A 24,224-nucleotide genomic window follows, 5' to 3' on the forward strand; every position below is an offset into this window, starting at 1 on the left:
AGGAGGCTGGTCCATCGGTCCGTTAGCATGAGGCAATCGTCGCTCCCTGGAAACCACTAGGTTTCTGGCATTCATTTCACTTCTAATAATCGACTAAATACCGAATCATACCGCCGGTGATAGGGAAATGTCATCACGTCATTCCTCGGTGACTTTACGTGTTTCTCGCAGCTATGTACACATCGACAGGAAAGACAAGCGGCAAGTCACCGCTTATTTTACCACTGCTTTACTTGCCGGACACTTCTTGTTTGAACTCTTATTTCAAGGGCATTATTTGGTGTCGCGTTAACTGTTAAAGATACCGTTCTTTTCACATAACTTAGTTAAGTCCAGAAACACGCAGGCCAGGGTGGAAAACGTCCAACGGCAGCAACATTTTTCTGAAAATGGTTTCACGCATACAAAATGACGCCTCAAGACGTGCGCTATCGTCCGGTATGTTCTGTAGAATAAACTGACGCCACGATGTTCATCTTTAGCGCGCAAACACAAATTAAACCCCCTTAGAACATCTAGCGATAAAAACGTTTTTCTTTTGAAGTATTGTAGTACTTAGATGCACTGTCATAACGTTAAACTGCTCTTCACATGGGATACGTAATTTTTCTTAAAATTATTAAGAAAATTAATTGGTCCTCACTGTGGCATCGCAAAGTGTCTCTGATTTACTGTTGGATTTATTTGGCAAGTATTGAAAGTTGCACTTTCCGGTATTATTTGCTATCAATCTGGGCATGCCATGACCAGTTAGGTAGCTCTAATAGCGCTCTGGCTTGCTAGCAGCTGAAATAACTGCATGAGACCCCACTCTGCTTCAGGACGGAAACCCGTGCAATCCCGAAATAATCCCAAGTGTACAGGTGCCAAATTGAGTTCGACGTTCAAAATCCGACCGGGCATCCAAAGCTCCAAAGCTGAGCGTCGTGCCCTTAATCATGTCATGGACAAAAGCCCGTCTCAGCGCATAAAGGGGTGAAAAAATAGATGCTCTGCCGGGTGAACAAGGTGGGTGCCATTAAAAAAGCGTTCGACTATCTTGGTCTTGTCAAAGACTGATGAACCACCTATTTTTATGTGTTTCGCCAGCCAGTACTCCAACATTCCAACGGCTACTGATGTGCCCTTCGTGATTTACCATTTAGACAGAAGCCCCTTCTTAATAAGCCTCCGGGCCCTGCTTGGGCCCGTACAAGTACAAATCTCGCATAGGCACCTTTGCCAAACAGCGGATATAATTCAGTCGGGCGTTGAGATAACTATATCAGATTTCATCGTGCATACCAACTGCATGTAAACACAGTGCGTTGTGCGACTATCAGTTCCGCACGAGCTGAATGAAGCCTCGAGGGGCCGACGCGAGTGGGCGGGCTGGGCGGCCGCGCCGCTGCTGACCAGCCAGCGGGTGACGCAGTAGACGCCTCCTCGCCGGGCCGGTTACAGACATTCCGAGCCGATAGCATCATTGCGCGCGGCAGCCGGGCGGGCCGGGCGGGCCGGGCCGGGCGCTGTCCCACATTCGGGCGGCGCCGGAGCCGGTCGCGGCAGTGACACGGAGCCAGGCGCAGGTCAGGGGTCGGGTGCGGCGCGCGGCGGCTCGGCGCGGCCGGCTGGCTAACGGACCGGCTCTCCGCCCGACCGGCAGATGGCCGTCCGCCCGCGTCTGCAGAGCGACGGTGACGGCGGCGGCGGCCCCGCCCCGGCTGTAGGGGCCCCGCGGCAGGAGAGGGCCCCGTCCCGGCCGCAAAGGCCCAGCGGTCGGAGATGGCCGGGTGGCCCCGCCCCGACCAGGCGGCGGCCTCCGGGAGGGCTGAATGGGCCTGAGCTACGGCTGCGGGGTGCTCTGTCGCCTTGATGCACTGCCATTATGGCCCGCCTTATCGAACAGATCTTTGCGGTATGGCTGGTCCTCACGATCGTGGTTACAATGCACGGCTTAGGTGACAGCACAAAATGCCAACAGTAAAATGATATAAAATCGCGAGACAAAGAGAGAGCTGGAGCGAGAGCGAGGGAAGACAGGTACGCGTCCCCAGTTACACAATTAACTGTCTTCGCCAACAGCCCCGTCAACTAGATTGGGCGTGTCTGCCGAAAACGTTTATCAGACTTTCGCTTCCTGCGCGGTGGCGTCTGCTGCCGTCTGCGTCCGCCGGCTGGCCGAGCCGCGCAGCCCGGCTCCTCAGCGGCGACAGAAGGACGTTAAGCCGTCGCCCGCCAGCCCACCCCTGCCGGTCTCGGGCTGACGGCGTATCGCGTCACCTTCGGCAGCGACGCCGTCTGTCTGCCGCTCCGTGCGCGGCGTAACCACGGCGCTGACGTAAGCCCGGTGACGACACTGCACATCACGTGAGCGCTGCGGCGCCGAGAAGTCACGCCGCCGGCAGCCGGCGCCGTAGGCGTGACATGTCAGCCGGCGGTGAGCTGCTCACGCCCCCCCCCCCCCCTCCCCACCCTGGCGACCACCCCCGCTACCCTCCCCAGCACCCCTCCCCCTGGCAGCCGACGCCACTGGCGGGATATGTCAGCTAGCGGTGAGCTGCTTACGGGCGCCCCCCCCCCCCCCCTTGTCCCCGGCAACACCCCCCGGCGACCGTAGATCACTGCCGGCCGGCTCCCAGCTGAGGACCATGTGTCAGTGCAGCGCTGTGCCGGAATGGCGCTGAGAAGCCGCCACCCGGTAAAGGTCCGGCTATTTCAAATGTACTCGTGCGGTGCGTGCCCCGGCCCTGTTTAAAGCACGGCTTTGTCTGGATAGCCGCAAGAACTACCGTTTACGCAAGCGTTTTGCTTGAGCTGCTGCTGATGTCATAAAGTAACGATGTGATCGGAGTAATTTTGAGGCATTTCACACACCTATATGCATATGTAAGAGCCATGCTCGAGCTGACCTGTTGGTCCGGATGTGTAACAAAGCAATTTTTCATGACTCAGTCACACCTACATTGCAGTTTCCAGCAGACTGAAGCTTTTGAGACCGGATTATCCGACGGGAAAAGCTAAAGAACGCAACTACTCTCGCGTCTTCAGCCTCACTGATATCCCCCCAGAAGTTACACAATTTCGGATCTCTAACACGCAACACGTTCCCTTATTTCACGTCCAATCACTCCACAATTTCCTATGCATTCCGTCTCGCCGGCTCCTGGCTGCCCCTGCGTCGGCCCCTGACCAGCCCTGCACGGGCCCTGGCCACTCCTCCGCCAGCCCTGGACCGCCCCCCCGCCGACTCCTGACCGGCCCTCCACGGGCCCTGGCCACTCCTCCGCCGGCCCTGGACCGCCCCTCCGCCGACTCCTGACCGACCCTCCACGGGCCCTGGCCACTCCTCCGCCGGCCCTGGACCGCCCCTCCGCCGACTCCTGACCAGCCCTCCACGGGCCCTGGCCACTCCTCCGCCAGCCCTGGACCGCCCCTCCGCCGACTCCTGACCAGCCCTCCACGGGCCCTGGCCACTCCTCCGCCAGCCCTGGACCGCCCCTCCGCCGACTCCTGACCGGCCCTCCACGGGCCCTGGCCACTCCTCCGCCGGCCCTGGACCGCCCCTCCGCCGACTCCTGACCGACCCTCCACGGGCCCTGGCCACTCCTCCGCCGGCCCTGGACCGCCCCTCCGCCGACTCCTGACCGGCCCTCCACGGGCCCTGGCCACTCCTCCGCCGGCCCTGGACCACCCCTCCGCCGACTCCTGACCGGCCCTCCACGGACCCCGACCACTCCTCCACCGACCCCTGACTGTCCCTGCAGGGGCCGTGACCATCCGTCCACCGGCCCTGGACCGCCCCCGGTCCAGGCGAGCCTCGCCGGTGCAGCCAGCCGGCCGGCCCCGGATGTCGTCCTGTGCGGCCGTGCAGTCCCGGCGGCGGCCGTCCGTTACCGTTAGCTGCAGCGGCCAGCGTCTCCGGCGCCGGGCCGAGGCCGGCGCTGCCCGGCGGCACCGCCTGCCCGCCTTGAGGGCGCGTCGGCCGACCGGCCGCCGCCCCGCCGGCAAAGGTCGCGTCCCCGGTCCGGGGCCGAGGCACGATCGCCCGCGGCGCCTGCAGCGCCCGCATCAACACGGGCCGGGGCAACAACCCCGCCTCGCGCAACAAAGCAGCCGCATGCGGGCCGACCCGTGCGGCGGGCGTGTTGTGCGGCGTGACAGCCGTGTCAGCCGTGCCAGCCGGGCTGCCGCGGCGGACGGCGGCCGCGACCGTCCCGTCCGCCGTGGCAGCCGCTCCCGAGCTGTCCGGCGCGGTCGAGTAACCACCGCTGCGGCTTCCCGGAGCCCGGCCGTGCCCGCCGGGCGATTAGGCGCGCCGGGCGGAGGGCGACGGCGCCCGGCCGGCTGCGCACGGGTGGGTGGCCGCCTGCTGGGCGGCGGCTGACCCCAGTCGACGCCGTCCGGGCGCCGCCCTTTCAAGGCTAGCGCGATGAGCCAGGTGCAGCCGGGCCCGCGGGGCGCCAGGCGGCCGACCGGCGTCGCACGCGCTGTGGAATATGCACCGGAGGCCGGGGAGGAGCGGTGGAAAGCCTGACAGCACGGGAACGTCAAGGACCAGCGAGGTTTCTCCGTCCTTCGTCTGCCGCGGCGGCGGGTGCGGAGGCAGCTTTCCATTCAATGACGAATGTAGGGCACCAGCTTACCTGCCAAACCCGATCCCCGCCGATGTGCAGCACACTACAGTCCGATCCTCGCACACAGTCTCTTCACGCGTCTCTCTTAGCAACACAAGACTTTCCTCGGTCGGAAAGCCAGCAATGTCTCTGGAAACGGGGTGGAGCCGTCGATCCGGCCCACCGCTGTATCTTCTCGGTCCGCGCTCGCAACAACTACGTGGCCGCCGCCGCGGCACGGCCACTACGGTCGCCAGCCGCCGCCGCCCGCCGCTCTACCGCGCCACCGGCCAATCAGCGCCGGCGCTGGCCCCTCCACCGCGCCGCCGACCGGTGGCGCCGCGGGCTGCCGGAGAAATTCCGGGTCTCGGCGGCGGCCCGAGCGCGGCCCGTGGGACGGCGGGGCTGGCGGCGGCGGTCGGGGGAGGCATGCCCGGTCTGAGGCAGGTCCGAGAGCTCGTGGGCGTGGCGGCGCGATGGGGTGAGACGGCTGCCGGACAGATGGAGCGGATGCGCGCTACTGGGCAGGGTCTCGATGGAGCGTTGAGCGTGTGACTGATTTGGCCGGCTGGGCCGGCCGGCGAGTCACGGGTTCTGTCACGGAAACCACCGTTTTAGATCTCTATCCCGACCAACGGCTAGCCCTCGGGTGACACGTTAACCCACCACGGCGCGAGGTACTGGACCCCGGATGGGTCCGGGCGGCCGGCGCGTGGCCCGCTCGCCCTCCATATTTAACATGCGGTCAACAGATAAGCCGCCCGGCAGGCACATTCCTGGCCGGGCGACCTCGTTTGCGGCCGTGCCGCCGGTGCGCCGCGCCGACCCGGCGTCCGACGGCGGTGTTGACCCGCCAGCCGACCGGGGCCAGCCTCCCCAGGCCCCTCCGGCCGCCCCCCGGCTCGGTCCGGAGCGGGCGGCGGCCGGCCGCCGGCGGGGTGGGGGTCACGCCCCTGAGGCCCGGCCGGCCGGGCGTCCTCGAGGAGAGATGCGGCGCCGGTCGTGACTCGGCACCCACCCGCGACCGTGGCCGGGCGCGGGCCGCCGTCGGCCGGCTCGGGCGGACGGGCCGGCCGGCCGGCCGGCCGCCGTTCGCGGAATGTGTCGGGGAACACCGACTGACGTGTGACTCAGGAGCCGCCGCCGCCGTGGGGGCCGGATCTGTCACGGTGCTGAGCCAACGGAGCCAAAACCAGTCCGCTGCCACGGACGCCGGGCGCTGTTTTGGACTTATTCTTGCCATGTTAACCAGCAGCCACCATGGGTCTAATGCTTGTGTTATAGAAGAAAAACTGGGAGCAGACCGTGCTCAATCCCGCGCCCATGTGGTGGCACGGGAGTGGAAGCGTTTTCTTGGCAGTTAACCGGCGTGGTATTCACGTGCCATGATGATGAACTGATCAAGCCAGCCCGGGCCAGGTCTTTGGAACTTGATTGCTTCCCACTCAGCGCTCAAGGTAATGATCCAGGCGAGATGATGGTGCCGACGACTAACACTTGTCGAAGGCACTTTGTCTTGTGACTCAAGCAGCTGTCATTCAGCGCCTACGGCGGTGCCGGTGAGCTGTGGTTAAGGGGTTAGATATATCGAACGACAAGGAGTCGGGATAAAGTCAGCAATAAAGGTACCCAGCTTTGTATACGTGGACATCGTTGATATTACTTACTTTCATGGCCTGGCTTCTGGCGTTATTGCAGTTCACATACTTATATGATCCCAGACCACTCATTGCAGGTCAGATAGAGGCAAACCGGATATTGCTCAAGTCGTGAAGTAAACACCTCAAGGTTGGGTGTCACGTGCCGGGCCATTTCGTCTTCGAGACCCAGTTCGATCACCACGAACCATGTTAGACCAAGCCGGATAAGGCGATCATGGACTTGACCGGACCGGTTCAAATCAGATCAGATTCTATCAGGCCAGACCAGGCCAAACCAGACCAAGCCGACCCTCACCAGACTCGGTCAGCCAGCGAGGCCAGGTCAGAGCCACAGTCCTCGTCCCCGTGAGGAAGCAGACCATTGTTTCCGGAACAAAGACTGTGTGATGCCCGCCGCCCACGCACGCAGGGAAGGTGGAGGCGCCACCGGGTCATCCCAGACAGCCAGCAGCAGCTGAGGTGGGGTGGGAGCCATCGGGTCAACCCACACAGCTGGCGGCAGGCGAGGTCTCCTCTGCCCCCTCCACTGACCCTCCCACTCCACCCGACGGGGAGGCCAAGGTGTCACGGCAGCCGTTCCCGCGCGGGGATTTTTCACCCGATCAGCCTGGCGAACAGCCAGCGGCGGCCGGTGTATACCCCTCGCTGTGCGGGAAGATGGAGTCATCACCGAGTCCGTCCAGAGAGCAGCCAGCGGCAGGCGCGCGGTCTCGCGCCCCTCTCACTCCCACAAGAGGGCGGAGCCATCAGCGGGTCGAACCAGACAGCCAGCGACAGCCGGGGTCACCCGCTCCACCCGCACCCGGCCCGCGCCGCCCGGCAGGGCCGCCAACAAGGCCGCATTACCATACGCCGGGCCGTGATAATTGCACGGGGCGCGGCCATGCTCCGGCGCGAGACCCCGACTGAGCAGCTGGCCGACGGGCGGCGACAAGCCGCCGCGGAGAGGCGGCAGGGCGGCGGCGCCACCGGACGGCACGCTCTTGCGTCAGCGGCCGCCGCCCGCGCCGCGCAGCCCTCGCCGGCGTGACCCGACGAACCGCCTGGCAGTGAAAGTCGCGGACGATTGGCGGCGCCTCGCGCTGCCCCGCCTTGCCTCGCGTGCGGTACGGCACGCCGCCCGCAGCGGCGGCCCGGCGTCAACTGACGGTGTTGGCAGTAGTTGCGGTGTACCGCAACCCGGGCCGCCCAAGGCTGCTCCGCTGTCTGCTCGTGACGTACAGGAGTGCTGTCGTTTGCTCGCTGTTAAGGCTATGTTGCTTGCTTAAAACCATGTCGTTATTCGTGTCATAAGCCATATTGAGGACAGTTATATCCATGTGGAACGAGGTGAACAGGGAGCTGAAATATGCACTTTTGAAAACGTGCATAGGCCGCTTTAGAAAATTTTCGATTAATCCGGCTATTTTGTATTTCCGATTCTTGAAGTCATAGTTAGGCATCTCACTGATATACACATCTTACAACCAGGCAAAACAGGCGATCATTTGGCCAATTGACCCCCATTGTGAGCTTCTGAAAGTCTGGCCAATGCTGATCAGTAGTTTCCAAAGTTACACGCATGCGTACTTCACTCCGTGCCGCTCCAGATATTCCGGATCTGGCTCACTGAGCGCCAAGCTGAATTTCGCCAGCTGGTGAACATTCTTTGCGTTTTGTTTTCGTTCAGTCAATGAGTCGGCGCGCTAAGAAAAGTGAACACTCTCGCTCGCCGCTTGTGTATTGCCTCGTGAAAGGAGCGCTACACGCATGTGGTGTCCCGGTGCGCGCCATCAGCCGAGCCGGGAAAGCGCGGCTCGGAGGCGGAGGTCAGCGGCTGCGGCGGAAAAGGGCAATAAACCGCCTGTGGTGGCAACTGCCACAGCACAACTGAACGGCATCGGATGGCTTCATCGAAGGTCTGAGTGCGTTCACGTGGTAACTAGCCCAATAAGTTTCCACGCCCTTAAAGAGGGAGGACTATACACAATGGAGAATTTCCGTTTTTCAAATTTTTGTCAGATGCAAGTTCCTGGAAATTTTGTAAAATTCATTCGAAGCTTGTCAGTTGATACCGGGCTTCCTTGTACAGCGTTCCTGCTTCGGCGATGCTAGCTGGTACATTCACACTGACACAATAGCCAAGCTAAAAGGCGTTATTCAAAAGTCCACCGTTGCTGTAATCATGCTACGAAACATGGGCTTCATGCAATTTTTCCCACAGTCGGGCGGTGCCCTCGGCTCAAGGTGGGAACTGTGCGCGCTATGTTGCATCGCAATGGAGATTTACGTAATGATTAGATGCAAAATGTGGTCGCTCATGCCTGCGCAACCAAAAAATAACCGGTGTTGTAAATTAGCCCTTATTTCAACCAGTTTCGCAGCCGAACATGTCATGTGCAGTCTTGGTTTTCCCGGCATAAAACGGCGCGCAGCGTATGCCGCGTTACCTGCTGCATTTTCGAATTATCGAATCTGATCAATTTGACAGCGTGTTTGTGAGATATTCCTTACATCCGACGCACAACATTCAGGGCTGTTGAATTAAGCTGATGGGAAAATAGACCACGGTTCATAATTCCGACTCCAGCGTAAGTTGGTGCTCAAAATGCTTAGTGGCCATTGGAAACGAAGTCGCTATGAACATGAACCCCATTGCTGACGGTCTCTTCCCAGGCCGACCTTACCCTGCAGAGCTGGCATTACGGTCCCCCAGACCGCGAGAAAGTGTCTAGTGCCTAATTGCAGAAGGGATGGACAAACCCGGTTCATTACAGCGGAGTCAAGGTGATCTAATTTGTTCAACGGCCCGAGCAAAGTGGAAGTATTGCAGCTACCAAGCGCATGCATTATCTTTCATTATAATTGCCTCATGCAGTTAAGACTGTCTTCAGCTCAGACAAGTACATAACGGCGCTTATAACATAACTCAACGTGACTTTCAGACCACCTTCCCGCAATGCGATGGCTGTGTCTCTGCACGGGGAAGTGGACTCGGCTTAAGTGCCGCTCTCTTCCATGCCGGCGCCTGCTGGGACCGACCGGCTGGCGTCGCAGAACCAAGGTCAATGAACGCACAGACTGCTGGCGAACGTCGCACACTACATGGTGTGAGTTATGCTTCCATCTACATTTACTCAGGCTTTTTGTCGAGGACGCCTGACAGCAGGAGACTTTCGTGGCGTTTGATGCAACTGTGGTGCCCCGATGGCCATACGCTCCGTATTACAGTCAGCTAAAGCTGGCAAGAGCGTAACGCAGCTTCTGGCTCCGTGTCACAGCCAGCTGCAACTAGCAAGGGTGTAATGCGGCTTCTGGCTCCGTTGCACAGCTAGCTACAGCTAGCGAGAGCATAACGGAGCTTCTTGCTCCGTCTTAGCTGCAGCTGGCAAGAGTGCAACGCAGCTTGGTGTAGGGGTGCACCACGAGGTGCAGACGTACGACACGTCCAATCACAAGACACAAGCTCGCACCCGTGATCAACAGTCCGATCAAAGGGGAATTCGTCAATGTTTTGAAAATACCTGCCAGGACATTTAGCAGTGTAACACACCTACATGGAAAAGATAATTAAGGAAAGCTGATGCGTCTCAGATTTAACTCCTCGAGCCGCTGAGAGCTTATCGATCACGGACAAAGTGTCTACAGGCAGGACAAATCAGTAAGCTATCACACCGTTCCCTGCAGGGCAGCCTTGCATGCAAAGCCCCCCTAAGCGAGCGGTGCATGCGCACGAACGCCGTGCGACCAACCGCAAAGGCCACTCAAGTTTTATTCTGTTGCGGACATTGTCTTCCGAAACTTCAGATTTGCATCAGATGCAAAAAAGCGTGGAGCGGGGTGCTGATGCCTGGCACTAAACCAACTTCATAGGAAGGTGGTCTTCATAACCCATGTTGATCGAGCGATATTTATGAAGTCCATTATTTATTATTCCTTTATTTTGCTCTTATCTGGTCGAAAGAGTAAAATGTTTATTAGGAAATATTGTACAACAAAAACAGCTATCATCGGATGCGTCTTGTTGGTCTAAACCTATCACGAATTCTGTCAGCCGTCTGAACAAGCTCAACCGAATTCAAAGCCCTGACATTAGTTCCTCGGCTCCAAGAGAGAAGCAATGTCAAGCCAGACCACTCCAGCATTCGTAAGATGCACAGTAAGCTCACCCTACGTCCAGACGAGTCCCGACAGTTTCTGCTTACCTGGCACGTCCTCGTCGTTAAACTTCATCTCGATCATGTGCTTCATGGCGTGGTGGGGCACGAACGAAGCCATGAAGCGCTGCTGGCCCAGGTCCTTGACGTAGGACGTCACGTGACCGCCGTTCACCAGGATCTCCAGGTTACCGGCGCCGGCTCTGGAACCATCAACTGCGCGGCGAGGGAACGGGGGGGGGGAGGGGGGGGGGGGGGGCGTGAGAGACTGTCGCTTGCTTGCCGCTCTGTGCGGGCGCCGGGGCTGTCTGGCCAGCCACAGGGGACTGGGACGGACCGGCCGCGCTCTCAGCTGCAGCGGAACGCGAGGACAACAGCACGGGAGATGTCTATGCGACTCACTCAGGCTCACTTGGGCGCACTCGGAGTTACGACCCGACACGACCGATATTCTCCGAACGGCCGAAGAAAATCAACACGCAAGGAAGTGGCTTTGGCTTCGGGCACAAGATCAGCAAACGCATACAGGGCTGCCCGTCCGCCTGCTCGGCCACCTCCTCGGCCGTCTTTGCCAGCCACCACTCACTCTCGAACTGGACGGGCCGGCCGACCGTGCCGTCCGGGATGCTGGCCACGCTGATCTGGGACGTGTTGTAGACGCTGCTGCCCAGCGGCGAGCCGGGGATCGGCTCCCCGCGCAGCAGAATGTCGATCTCGTGGTCCCCCACCGTCTGGGGAGGGGGAGGGGGTACTCAGGCGGCTGCCATGGTCCGCTGATATGCGATAATCTTGGGTTCGCGCCTTTTAGGGTGTCATTAACGCGACTTGCATGCCGCCGGTGATGAACAGAATCGTGTGAGCATGAGGCCATGCAACGCGAGGTGTGATGTATGACCACCCGCGCTCGTGCAGTGGCCTGGTCTCGTTTCTTCATATAACTGAGAAGGTGTGGCCATAAAGAGCTATGCTCGTAACGATAAGCATGATGGCATTACTTTACATAAGAAAAGTGATGCAAGAGATCAGCAGCGCCACCAGGCGGTGAGTTGTAATACCAAAGGACTTCCGATGGCAACGGCTCACGTAGGCAGAGTTGACAGAGGTAAGGATAAACACTACATTTAGAATGTTAAGTGATTATTAGTATACTCGATGATGATAGATAACTGAGTTTGATATGGTACAAGTATATATTTCCAACCGTCGTGGCTTAATCTGAGTGTCGTCACAATGGTCTCCACAATCCTAGTTTCTGGAGCTTTTATCTCGCACACTTTACCCTTCAACTCGCATTTTATAAAATCAGTAGTCCACTTTCTCAACGGAGGAAATCTGTTAGGGGTAATTCCCATCCTGCGAACATTGACGTTTGCAATGCCGTGTGTCCGCACGAGCTCACCTGGGGCAGGTACTTGACGAGGAAGTCGTCGCCGGATTTGCTGATGCTGCAGGGGACGCGACGGTCTGATGGGTCTGTGAACAACGACGAGTCAGGGCCGGAGGCGGTGCAGAGGTGGGCGCATGTCTGCTGTCGCAAAGGAACAAAACGTATATCGCGCCTCTTAGTTTGATATATCTTTCTAAATACGGTCTCCATGGCCCGTCCCAATATGAATTTTCTCCCTTAATGGCGTCAATGCGTAGCCGTTTTAAACAGTAATTATGTAAAGCTTTGTATTCCGTACGACAGTCTCCCAGTTTTCTAATTTGTTTAGTGCACTCAGAGAACTCAGTTTGCTGAGCGCACAGCGTAAACGCTTCTTCTCTGCGAGGGCAGTTATGTCTCGTCAGAGCCAGCAGATCTTCAGGCACTGGCGTCTGAAGCAGCACGGAGTACACCACGCTACTCAGCTAGTACAATTCTGGTGGCGACTTGGCATGCCCACTATGCAGTTTTTACACAAACTGCACTGTTTACATTTTAAAAGAAATTTTCCTCCTCATGACTTTCCAGCGGGCCCGTTACATGCGGTAGTAAAGCTATGAGCAAACCATCTGAGCCACGAGCAAACCATATGAGCTACGAGCAAACCATCTGAGCTACGAGCAAACCATCTGAGCTACGAGCAAACCATCTAAGCTACGAGCAAACCATCTGAGCTCCGAGCAAACCATCGGAGGCGACGGGACCGCAGCGAGCGGCGACCCACAAGTCGCCTGCGCCGCCCCGTCGCCTGACCCGATCTGCGCCGTGCGGCGCGGCCCGCTGACCTCGTATGGTGACCTGGAGGTCGGCCTTGGCCGTGCCGCGCGGCGCCGTGACGGTGAACTCCGCCGGCCGCGACACGGGCGTCGTGCGCAGGCCGGCACCGCGCACCGTGACGTCACCGTGCGTGGTGGTGATGTCGGAAGAGTGGGGCAGTCGGCCAGGGGAGGACTGCAGCAGCCGGTCCGAGGAGGACTGCAGCAGTCGCGAGGACGAGCTGGACTGCACCTGTCGCCGCAGACGGAAACGTTACGCACAGAACGCGAGACTGTGACTGCACTTATCACAAGGAAGCTGACATAAGGCCCTGCGATGCTAGTCACCACGCGTAAGCTTGTACCAATTGTGAATATAAACACTGCACGTACGTCATGGCCCAGGTCAAGAGCGTCGCAACTGCACAGCATCACGTGTCGCTCCCGGGCTCGAGTGGACATCTGAGCTCGGGTGGGTGCTCGGGCCGGCTTGTGAGTACTTGAGCTGCATCATGACAGCTTGAGTACGTACTCGAGCCCGTCACAAGGAATATGGATGACGATGCGGTCCACGTAAGCTGGTTTCGGTGGATGGCCTGCTTCTGGCGCATGACCGGACGGCAGATACCGTGCCCGGGAGGTTGGAAAGCCTGGATAGCGCGTCAATTTTGTGTGCGTGTGTGTCATTGGGGCTTTACGACGCACCCAGCTGCTAAGGCTATATGACGCCGTCCGCCTCTCACCCTGGCAGAAAGGGCGGGCGCCGCAGGAAATCTAACCCCTTACCGCCGCTTCCCCAGACGCGGGGTGGTTAACGCAGACGCGTTAACCACCGGCAACCCCGGTGCGTCGGTTTTGACAAACTGGCATTCTTCAATGCCTGTACATAGAGAGCTTTTGTCTATCACACCCGCCGCATCGTCCTACCGGATCAGGTCCGATAGAAAATTCCGTTTCGCGTAAGCAAACAGCTTTCCCCATTGGTTCAACTGATCTTTCCACTCTGATTATACAACGAGTAACGCAGTGCGGCGCAGAAACACTGTGTGTCCCAGTTGCACTGGCGCAACTGTTAACATCATTGCTGCATTCGCCAGCGGGATGACAATGCTGAACGTCCACAAGCAGGCGAATAAACTCCAGCAATCCAATACCTGCTCTTCAAGACGAGTGAGCGAATCAGTGTATCTCTCGACCTTCTCGGACCGCTCGACGGTGGACCGGTCCACGGTGGACCGATCGACGGTGGACCGGTCGATGGTGGACCGGTCGATGGTGGACCGGTCCAGTCCGGAGCGGTCCAGGGTGTCGCGGTCCGCCCTCGGCACGTGGATCTTCTCTGCCGACGACGGGTCGAAGTCCGGCCGTGCTGTGGCGGGACGGGCGGGGTGGCCGGCGCATCAGGTGACATCGTGCAGTCAGAGGACGGGCGGCGGCAGCGGGGCAGCGTCATGGAATATATGTGGCGATGATGGCGATGATTCCGGTTTTAGACCGCACCGTTAGTATCGGTCGTGTGACGTCCATATGGAATATAGATGCAGGCCACGCTTGAGCAGTAATGCGACATTTCAGCCGATAGAAAGGGACGCAGATAAGCCTTCTGGTATGACTTAGAGGTGCATTCCATTTCTCACATTACCTACGCTTACGAACGTAGTCTTTGGAGCAGTTGTAAGCTTTTGCATAATAAGGGCCAAATCTCTGACATCCGAAAAAAAAATATCTGACATTTTTGTAAGCGGAGAAAAACTGCCCATTGAGACAAAGAACAGGCATACTGGCAGGGACAACGGCATATCCAAATTGGCAACCACTTAATCACACACTTCCAGCTTCACACCTCCGACATATGGCTGCCGGAGCACCGACCGGCCGCCGCACGGTAGGGTCACACCAAGGTCGCTCTAAGCGCCGCGCCTCACCTGATTTGATGATGTGCTTGATATGGGCGTCCGGGTCATAGGGCAGGTCGTCGAGGGCGGAGCGGCTCCGGGAGCGAATGTCCCTGCTGTTCCACTCTGCAACCGGAGAGAGAGAGAGAGGGGCGCCCATCACCAGGGGTGGATCTAGCCTGGAGTTGTTTTTTTAGGGGGGGGGGGGCGCAGCCGTTTGTCGCCAGCTGGCCGGTGTGGGATCCGAGGTCCAGTGCATGGTGCCTCTCGCGAGTACCTAGTAGGGACACCATTCAAGCACCGAAATGCTTTTGAATCTTCTATATACAGTATGCATGTTTACAAAACTCGTAACTTAAGATATTACTTTCAAGTCAACTGGTCAGATGGGGCCAAAGTTAAAGTCAAAACAGACAGTAAGCAGACGAAACTTTTTGAAGTTCTTGGAATGTTTTGGGGGGCCAAAACATACTCTCAGAGTTTTTGGGGGCCATGGCCCCGGGCCCCCCCCCCCCCCCCCAGGATCCGCCTATGCCTATCACAGCCTCGCAACAGAGCACATCGAGGCAGCGTAGCTGCGCACACGCCGACATTGTAGCAGAGACTTCATGTGCACACCCGCACATGAGCAAGCGAATTAGGTTTCAAAGACAGACGTGGACATGCACGGAGAGCGAACGACACATTGCCATCGCGAGTGACCTGTTTCAGTGTAAACGGAACTGGAGCGGTGATCGAGCCAAATGTGCAGTGAAAAATGGGAACAGTGTTATCAAACGTTTGCCCCGATATTTACGCTTTCCCTGATATTTACGCTTGATATTGTCCTCTGAACAATACCAAGCGTAAAGGGGTGTGATTTTTATCCTACATCTTCCACGCATTTCGATTCCGGGCACGAGGAGGTCACGTAAAGATCGAAGGACTTCGGATTCAACATAGTAACTCCTGAGACGAGAACGTATTTTACGCAGAAACAGCTCATCACCAACCCTCAATGCTGGTGTTGTTCAGGGTGTTGTTGGTGACTTGTTCGATAGCCAGCCTCTTGTCCTGGTGGTCAGCGGCCCGAATCACCTGATGATCTGGAACAAGGGCGCGTCTCTCGCATCACAAACACCAGAAGGGGAAGACCAGCAGCGTGTACCAATTGAGTCCAGTCATGTCGTCGCGGCTCGTCGAACAGTCCATTCAGGTCGCCCCCAGAAGGCCATTATAAGGCGGTTAGTCACGTCGGCACCATGCGTGGAGTGCTCACACAGTGGACGACCTCTCCACAGCAGGAATCCTTCACCGTCTAGCTAGGTCTCTCGATGTCGCGACCCAGCCGCTCCACCAGCAAAGCCCGGAAGCATGCGAGCCTCAGCGAGGAGCCAGCGCCGCTGCCGGGTTAGAAGCCGTGCGACCAGCCGTGCGTCGCCTCCGCCGTCCGCCGCGCCGCCCGTACCTTTGACGACCGTCCGCTTCAGCGAGTGGAAGCTGGTGGCCTCGTAGCCGGGCTCGGTGACCTTGTAGCGCTCGACGCGCGCGTGCGAGTGACGCCGCTCGTCGGTGAACTCCTCCACCTCGCGCGTCACCTCGCGGCCGTCGTCAAGCGTCTTGGTCTCGCGCAGCACGCGCAGGCCCGGCTCGGGCTCGCTGGAGTCGCGGCGCACCCTGCTGACGGTGCGCTCGAACAGCTGGCGCAGCTCGTCGTAGCTCTCGTCGCCGGGCGGCGGGCGCACCTGCAGCGCCTGGCTCGGGTCGGCGGCCGGAGAGGTGGGCCGCGCGCCCAGCAGCTGGCTGCTGGGCGGCAGCGCGTCGCCCGGCGCGAAGTAGCGCTCCGTCACGTTTTGGATGCGCTCGTCCAGCAGCTGGTCGGGCGGGTCGACCGGCCGCGCCACGCCGTTGCGCACCACCTTGGCCGTCTTGCGGAAGGGCGGCTCGGGACTCGATCCGGCGCGCTGCGCAGCGGGCTCGAGGCGCCCCTGGGATGGCGAACGGGGTCGCGTCGCCTGGCCGGCACCGCCAGCCGATCGGGCGTCGGACGTTCCTCGGTGGTGCGCGTGCGCGTCGTCTTCGTCACAGTGCTGGTGTAGCGCTCGGGCGTGTCGCGTCGTGCGGCCGGTGCGTCTTGGTGACGGTGGTGGTGTGTCTTTCGGCCGGAGGCCGCCGCTCTGGGTGTGTCGCGGCTGTCGGGCCGGTGGGGTTCGGCGCCACCCGGCGGTCCACGCTGTGCCAATCCTGCGACCGGTACTCTCTCGTGACCGCGCTCGTGTAGCGCTCCGGGGTGGGCCTGCTGTCGGGACTGTCCCGCTCCTGTGGGCGGTACGTCTTCGTCGTCGGTGTAGCGCTCGGGGGTCCGCCGCTGGTCCGGGCTGTCGCGACCCGACGGCCGGTACGTCTTCGTCGTCGTGTAACGCTCGGGGGTCCGCCGCTGGTCCGGCCGGTCCCGCTCCTGCGGCCGGTACGTCGTGGTAGTGGTGTACTTCTCCAGCGGCGGGCGGCGCTCGGGCGTATCTCGCTCCTCCGGGCGCGCCGGCCTAGTGGCGGCGGTGCGGCCCGGCAGCGGTCGCCGGTCAGGACTAGAGTCGGTGGAGGGCGGGTAGATGTAGTCAATCTCAGTCTCCTCCACCACGCGCCGCGTGACGCGCGGCCGTCCGGGCCCGTCGACCACCGGGGCCGGGCTCCGGCTGTGCCGCGGGTTCAGCACGCTCTGCGTGATCTCGCGCCGCTCCGGCCGGTACTGTGTCGTGTTAGAGTAGACGGGCGGCGAGGACCGCCGCGTCGGCCGGCCGCGCGCCTCGTCCCCGCTCTCCGGGCTGTCGCTGCGCCGCTCCGTCACGTGCCGCTCCACGTGCCGCTCCACGTGGCGCGTGTACGTGGCGGCGGGCGGCGACGGCGAGCGTTGCCGAGGGCTCAGGTACCGCTGCCCGGTGGTGGTGTGCGACGGCGGCTCTGGGCGTGGCGAGACCGGCCGCGGCGACACGCTGCGCCGGCTGGAGCTGTACCGCTCCGTGCGCGTGGTGTACGTGGTGATGGCCGGCGGGCTGGCGGGCCGCGGCGCCGCGTGCTCCGGCCGGCCGCCGCGGGGCGAGGGCGCCCGCGGGCTGGTGGCGCGCGGCAGGGACGAATACCGCTCGGTTTTGGTGGTGAAGCTGCTGACAACCGGAGCTGGACTGGGCCCGCGCGGCTCTGGGACGTACCGCTCTGTCCTTGTCGTGTAGCTTGTTCCCACAGGTGGAGGACTGGCGGCCCGCGGCAGGGTAGAGTACCGCTCTGTCCTTGTCGTGTAGCTTGTCCCCACAGGTGGAGGACTGGCGGCCCGCGGCAGGGTAGAGTACCGCTCTGTCCTTGTCGTATAGCTTGTCCCCAACAGGCGGGGGACTGGCAGCCCGCGGCAGGGTTAGAGTACCGCTCCGTCCTGGTGGTGAAGCTGCCCGGCTGAGGGGATCGCGGCCGCGGGCTGGCCGACCTCGGGTCGACGCCGTAGCGGTCTGTGCGGGTGGTGACGCTGCTGGTGACCATGGTCGGAGAGCGCGAGCGTCGGCCGGCGGGCCAGTGACGTACCGCTCCGTCCTGGTGGTGAAGCCGCCCGGCTTGGGGGAGCGCCGCCGATCGGCCGGGCTGCCGTCCCGCGGCCCGTACCGCTCCGTCACCAGCCGGCTCGTGTGTGTACCGCCATCCGGCGGCGCGTGGGGCTCGACGCGATAGGGTATGGCTGCGATTGTGGAGCGTCCTGATAATGCAGACCACCTACAGAGGGAGAGGGGCGTTAGTGGTCCGGTTAGAGGGACAGTGGTGTGAACCGAGTGGAGCGATTGTGTTACGAGATGATTCGTTAATATTTCGGGGATCTTGGAGGTTAACAGAGTTAATTTCTATGTTGAGTCGAGACTATAGTAGTTTTAGAAGGAACAGAGTTCGAGTCCAAAAGTCGTTTTGTTCAAATGTCACAAGGCCTAGATGAAATTTAGGGTCACCATTTTAAACCTTGCTGCAGACTGTAGCACACTTAACTGTAGATGTTCTTTGAGGCTTTCTGCATTCACGATGCAAATACGTTTGTGCGGACGAAATACACGTCGACTTTGTTCTGGCGGCCAGCCGTGACATGTCGTCTGCTATCGAAACGATGTAGCCCAGACGCGACTGACCCGCTGGAGCAATGCGTGAAGCTCTTTGTCCACTATGTAAAGTATTAGAGGCTGCAATTCCCTCACAACATCCCGACACTAAACTGCAGTACATTTCCAAACCGACGAACGGCACCGAAAAAGACAAGGCAGCTTCTCTCTTCCAGACGTTGGCGCACTGATGAGAGAGAAACTATTTGTCTCTCCCTGACACGAACATCGGCTACGGCACCTGACCGCACACCTCACCTCAGCGGGCCGCTAGTGCCTGCCTGCTCGGCCGTTCGCTTACTTTTCATCTCCTCCAGCGTGGAGCGCATCCACTGGATGTCCTCCTCGGGGCTCTTGACGCGCGGCGGCGGCGACGCCTTCAGCCGGCTGTTCAGCTCGTTCAGGCGGCTGGCGTTCACCGTCGAGTTCATCGACCGCTTGGTGATGGAGTGCTTGCCGTTCTTGTCCACGCGCAGCTTGAATGGGTTACCTGCGTGGGAGCAGGGTCGATGGTGAGCAGGGGTTATTTGCAGTTTTTATCCCAGGCAGCCAGAAAGTGATCGTTTTCACAGGGGCTATGTCAAACACTGAGCTGTTGAGGCTACTTATGGCGTCGCCTGGATTTCGTCTTGGCCAGAAGGACAGACTCTGCAGGAACCGAGCTCTGTCCTTTGGTTTCCCAGACGCGCAGCTTAACCGCACACTACCGGGACCCTCAGAAAAGGATCTCTTCGAATATACTTTCAATGTGTTCTTGCCTCTGGCGAGAACGTATTCCACAGCTTGCTTGCGACAGCTGTTTTTGCAGCTGATCGCAAGCGTCCTCAAACGAGAGTCGGCGCAGCGAGTCGCCAACGAGAATCAGACGACAGTCACCTTCAGTCGCGCATAGCTGCAGGTGCACGAGCGCTAAGGATTCCGTTTTAACGTGACACAGGTCCCGAAAAATGCACACTCGTCCCGATGAGTAGCCCCGTTCTTTTCACAGAACATGTCCCGCTGGACTGCTGTCTCAGCGCCTCACCTTTGACCTCGATGCCGTTGAAGTAGATGTACAACGCGGTACTTTCCGTAGTCGGGGGGCGTGACGGTGACGCGGTACAAGTCCTTCTCGATCTCGGTCAGCGTGTGCGGCAGTGAGCGCGCCTCCCACACGATGTCCGTCCTGGCTTCCCCCCAGCCGGCGTCCCGCGCGTCCACCATGAACGTGAACGGCCGGTCCGGCTCCGTGCCCTCCAGTTCGCCCACCTGCGGGGACGGGTCAAGTCAAGTGACTATAGAGGTCAGGCCAATACGCTGGCAACAACTGAACGTGAGTGCGTTTGCAAATGGTTCGCCGCGAATGGCTCAAAAGCGCGCATGCTTAAGTCTGGACAACTCATCCGCTATTTCGTGTAAACAATAGATTGCGGACGAAAACAAAATCCAACCAAAACACGTGCGCGCGCACACCGACACTTCTCCGTTTATTTCAAACAAGGTACCTCGTTTCCTGATGAACGCGGCGGAAACAACTACTTCAGTCCTCACACAACCTTCTGTGTGTCTGACAAAGATTTAAAGCAATGCTACTTTCGTAGTCTCACTCCCCCCCCCCCCCCACACCCATCGAAGCCTAGGAAGCCAAGCTTCTACCTGTCTGAAAGTGCTGTGAATGGTGGGTCGGTGAGGTGTGTGAAATGCTGCTTGTTGTTTGCATGCTCGTGTATCGTGTAGAGGTTGTGCATGGTAAAATGCTGAATGGCTTCTTCCAGGTCTGATCAATGTGTTAACAGATTTGCAAACGACGAAGTCGAGTTAATGTACCGATGGAATAAGGATCGATATCTAGGAAGAGGTCATGTCAGTCTGCAGGCAGTCGCGTTGTTTTGCAGTCAAAGTTGGGGCAATGTGCGCCAGAGGTCAAAATGTCCGAACCAACCACAAACCGAACAAGCCAACCGAAGCCTGTCTAACATGCCTGCAACTGCACAGATCTTATGGCACCAAGATCTGGCGACATACCCCAAGGGACTCGGGAGTCGCTCGAGCTGCCGATCCCCCCCCCCCCCGCCAAAGCTCTCCAGCACACCTCTCCCCCCGCCCGCTGCAGCGCGCGCCGCTCACCCTGACGGCGTGCGGATCATAGACGAAGCAGTTGAAGGGCGAGCCCTGGATGTGCTGGCCCTCGTAGGTGACATGGATCTTCCACTCGCCGACCTCGTCCGGCTGGAACTTGGCCGAGTAGACGCCGTCGGTGCAGGAGACGGGGCAGTCGAGCGGCCGGTGCAGCGGCGAGTACGCCGTCACGATGATCCGGCCGTCGCTCGCCTCCGTCGGGTTGATCTGCGGCAGAGGACGGGGCGAGTCAGGGCGGGGAGTGGGTGGGGGAGAGTCAGGACAGAAGCCGGGCGAGTCAGGGCGGGGATGGGTGAGGGCGAGTCAGGGCAGGGGCGGGCGAGTCAGGGCGGGGGGGTGAGGCGAGTCAGGGCAGGGGGCCGGTGAGTCAGGGCGGAGGCAGGCGGGCCAGGGCGGGGGGTGAGGCGAGTCAGGGCAGGGGACGCGACGAGTCAGGGCGGGGAGTGGGTGAGGGGCGAGTCAGGGCAGGGATGGGCGAGTCAGGGCGGGGAGTGGGTAAGGGCGAGTCAGGGCAGGGGCGGGCGAGTCAGGGCGGAGGCAGGCGGGCCAGGGCGGGGGGTGAGGTGAGTCAGGGCAGGGGGCCGGTGAGTCAGGGCGGGGAGGCGGGCCGAGTCGGGGCGGGGAGCAGGTGGGTCAGGGCTGGGTAGGGGCGACTCAGGGTAGGGGGCCGGTGGGCCAGGGCAGAGGACGGAGCGAGTCAGGATGGGGGGAGGGGGGGGGGGGAGCGGGGCAAGTCAGGTCGGGGGCGGGGCCAGTCAGGGCGGGAAGCCGAGTTAGTCAGGGCGGGGGGGAGGGGCAAGTCGGGGGCGGGGGCGGGGCGAGTCAGGGCGAGGGGTGGGGGAGTCCGGGGCGGAGGTGGGGCGAGTCAGGGCAGGGGCCAGTGAGCCAGGGCAGAGGACGGGGGCGAGTCAGGGTGGGGGGGGGGGGACAAGTCAGGTCGGGGGCGGGGCCAATCAGGGCGGGGTGCGGGCGTGCCGTGGCAATGGAGGACTCGTGTGTCATGATAGTGGGGTGTGGGGGTGTCACGGAAGGGGACGGGGCGCATGAATACGGTGGGTTCACAGCGGGGGGGGGGGGGCGGGGTATGCAAGGGGCAGAGGCCCGGGTGTATCACGGCGGACAAGCGTTGGCCCTCTACCACCGCACGCCCAGCTCACGACAAGGGAGAGGGGGGGGGGGGTGCGAGGCAGCTGGGAGGAGCGTGCTTAATTATAACATGAAGGAGGAAAGCAACAGGTGTCCTTGATGCAAAGGTCGGTTGGCATTGATAGCTTGGGGCTTGGGACAAATGCAACGAAGGTTAAGTTGGCTCCGAGGGTACACTAGGCGAATAGCTTCGCACGTTGTTTCCCTTTTCGTCTTACTATGCACTGCTTTGGGCTCACTTTATGTTCAAGCGAGTGTTCTATGAAGACGATTCACGTGCCACGGCAAATATCAACGCCAGCCTCTCCTGTCCGCACCTGCCACCTCATGGCCCGTGTGCACACCAGCTGCCCCCTGCTGGCCGACTCACCAGCACTTCGACGGTGGAACCGAGCGCGCAGGGGTCGATCCCGGACGGCCGAGGCGTCAGCTTGATGAGCGGCACGGCCCTCACGCTGAACGGGCACCCATCCACCAGGTCCTTCTCGTGGTAGACGCGCACCTGCCGGGAGCAAAGCCAGAGTAACACACTGAACGGACGCCCATCTACCAGGTCTTTCTCGTGGTAGATGCGTACCTGCTGGAAGCAAGGACAGGGTTACACGTTGAACGGACACCCATTCACCAAGCCTTTCTTATGGTAGACCGGGCACCTGCCGGGAGCATGGACAGGGTTACACGCTGAACGGACACCCCTCCACCAGCTCCCTCTTGTGGTAGACACTCACCTGCCAGGAGCACGACCAGAGTCATACGTGGTCAGGGGGCATAGCTTAGCATGCGCTAGCGGTCACGTTTTTTAGCATGACGTTTGTTTTGGCTCCGTCACGCTTCTTTTACAGCGCACCAGCTCCTGAAGGTGAAACGCTTATCATCATTTGATGGTAGCAAGCAAATTAAGGTTCCCTGCAAGTGAATCATAGAGATCAAGAGTAGTTAAACAGCGTATCCTGGACATGCACTCCATTTGCTTTCGTAAACAAGTACTGACTGCATCAAAAACTGTTTAGATAGAAACCATCCAGCCATTGTGTCATGCTACACATTGCGTCACATCCAACCGGTCACCAGCCGGCAGTGGCTGTTGGTATTCCTGGTCACGTGACACCCCCCAGCCACGTTACGCTGCCTTAACACTAAAAAGCAGGTCGATAAGTTGGCGTATGATGGCGGATTGGAGCTTTATGAGTTACTTAAGATTTAATAGTCAATTTGTTTACTGTCAACAAACTGGCCACTTCGGGCCAGACTATTTGCTTTCCAGCATGTGATTATTGCCGACAAATGCAACGTCCCACGCAATAGACAAATCGCTTATGCCTGATGATGGTGGAGCCTCAAGCTGCACCATACTTGCAGCGCCGTCGCTGTTTGGGCGTGGGGCCGGGCCGGCGCCGGCCGCCATGGGGGGCAGCTCACCTGGTGCATCTCCATGTCGTTGGTGTGGGTGTGAAGGTGGGTGATGTCGCTGTGGTGGGGCCGGGCTGGCACCGGCCGCCATGGGGGTCATTCACCTGATGCAGACCCATGTGGTCGGGCGTTAAGGTGCAGGTGATGCGGCTGTCGTGGGGCCGGGCTGGCACCGGCCGCCATGCAGCGCAGCTCACCTGATGCATGCCCATTTCGTCGGGTGTGAAGGTGCAGGTGATACCGCTGTCGTCGGGCCGCATCTGGACGCGGCCCGACCGCGACCCGGGGCCCAGCACGTCCACTCGCAGGTCGGCCGGGTCCACCGGCGAGCCGTCCAGGAAGTCCAGACGAAACGTCACCTGGGCGCGGATGGTGCTACATGAGACCTGTTTTACATTTATATTTGGTAAAAGATAATGCGATGCATGTAGTCAGGCCCCCGTTTTGAAGCACCAGCGACTGCATGGGCTATATTAACGCCCAGGGTTCATGGCGCAACCGGGATTCGAACCTGGGCCCACTGCATGGGAGTCCGGTCTGTTGCGATGCTTAATAGAGCGTGATCACAAAAGACAACATACCTATCCGTGGCAGGTCGTAATCGTGTTGACAGCTCCACATGCACAAGACGTGCAAAATCTCATACGTTTCAATTTTGAACATGTGGTAACAACACTTAAAAGGGTGTGGGAAGGATGCCCGGTTCTCAGTAATCAATTTCAGAACAAGTATCCGCGCCGTAATATCATTACGCCTGACCATCACCCAATAAAACTCCTCCGCAAGCTCTCGGCTTAGCCCCCAACCTGGCGCAGCGTCAGCCGCGACAAGCCGCCTCCCAAGAAGCTCAGCAGCAGCAACAACAGCAGCAGCCACATGACTACATCGCAGACGCATTTTTTGGACATTTTGAGAAGCGGAAAACCATCGGCTGCATCTATAAGAGAACTTCGGAACCGCGCTCCGTCGCGCCACG

At 59.8% G+C, this 24,224-nt stretch overlaps 3 protein-coding genes across 3 annotated transcripts in view; all 3 read right to left on the reverse strand.

Annotated features, from left to right (window-relative positions):
- LOC119096313 (filamin-A-like) overlaps positions 1 to 4,825 on the reverse strand; it is an 88,235-nt gene extending 83,410 nt beyond the window's left edge. Inside the window, 1 exon segment of the mRNA XM_037219154.1 lies at positions 4,626 to 4,825. The gene's annotated coding sequence lies outside the window, so the exon portion shown is untranslated.
- Positions 4,826 to 10,405: 5,580 nt separating this feature from the next.
- Positions 10,406 to 17,975, reverse strand: LOC119097187 (serine/arginine repetitive matrix protein 1). Its single transcript, XM_037220244.1, has 11 exons — positions 17,847 to 17,975; positions 17,024 to 17,403; positions 16,780 to 16,990; positions 16,340 to 16,435; positions 15,916 to 16,192; positions 14,499 to 14,594; positions 13,770 to 13,942; positions 12,721 to 12,826; positions 11,792 to 11,865; positions 10,927 to 11,123; positions 10,406 to 10,595 (listed from the first exon to the last, which is right to left on the reverse strand). The coding sequence occupies exons 1-11, from the start codon at positions 17,973 to 17,975 to the stop codon at positions 10,406 to 10,408; spliced, it is 1,929 nt and encodes a 642-aa protein (XP_037076139.1).
- Positions 17,976 to 19,060: 1,085 nt separating this feature from the next.
- Positions 19,061 to 23,598, reverse strand: LOC119097189 (filamin-B; the record flags this gene model as incomplete). The annotated part of the gene is given in 5 exon segments (XM_037220245.1): positions 19,061 to 19,064; positions 19,641 to 19,822; positions 20,681 to 20,899; positions 22,209 to 22,340; positions 23,446 to 23,598. Coding segments are annotated over 5 exon segments (690 nt in total), but the record flags the coding sequence as incomplete, so codon positions are not given.
- Between the last annotated feature and the right edge of the window lie 626 nt (positions 23,599 to 24,224).

Source organism: Pollicipes pollicipes, unplaced genomic scaffold (genome assembly GCF_011947565.3).
Source record: "Pollicipes pollicipes isolate AB1234 unplaced genomic scaffold, Ppol_2.1 Scaffold_4295;HRSCAF=5057_pilon_pilon_pilon, whole genome shotgun sequence".
Taxonomy (NCBI): Eukaryota; Metazoa; Arthropoda; class Thecostraca; order Pollicipedomorpha; family Pollicipedidae; genus Pollicipes; species Pollicipes pollicipes.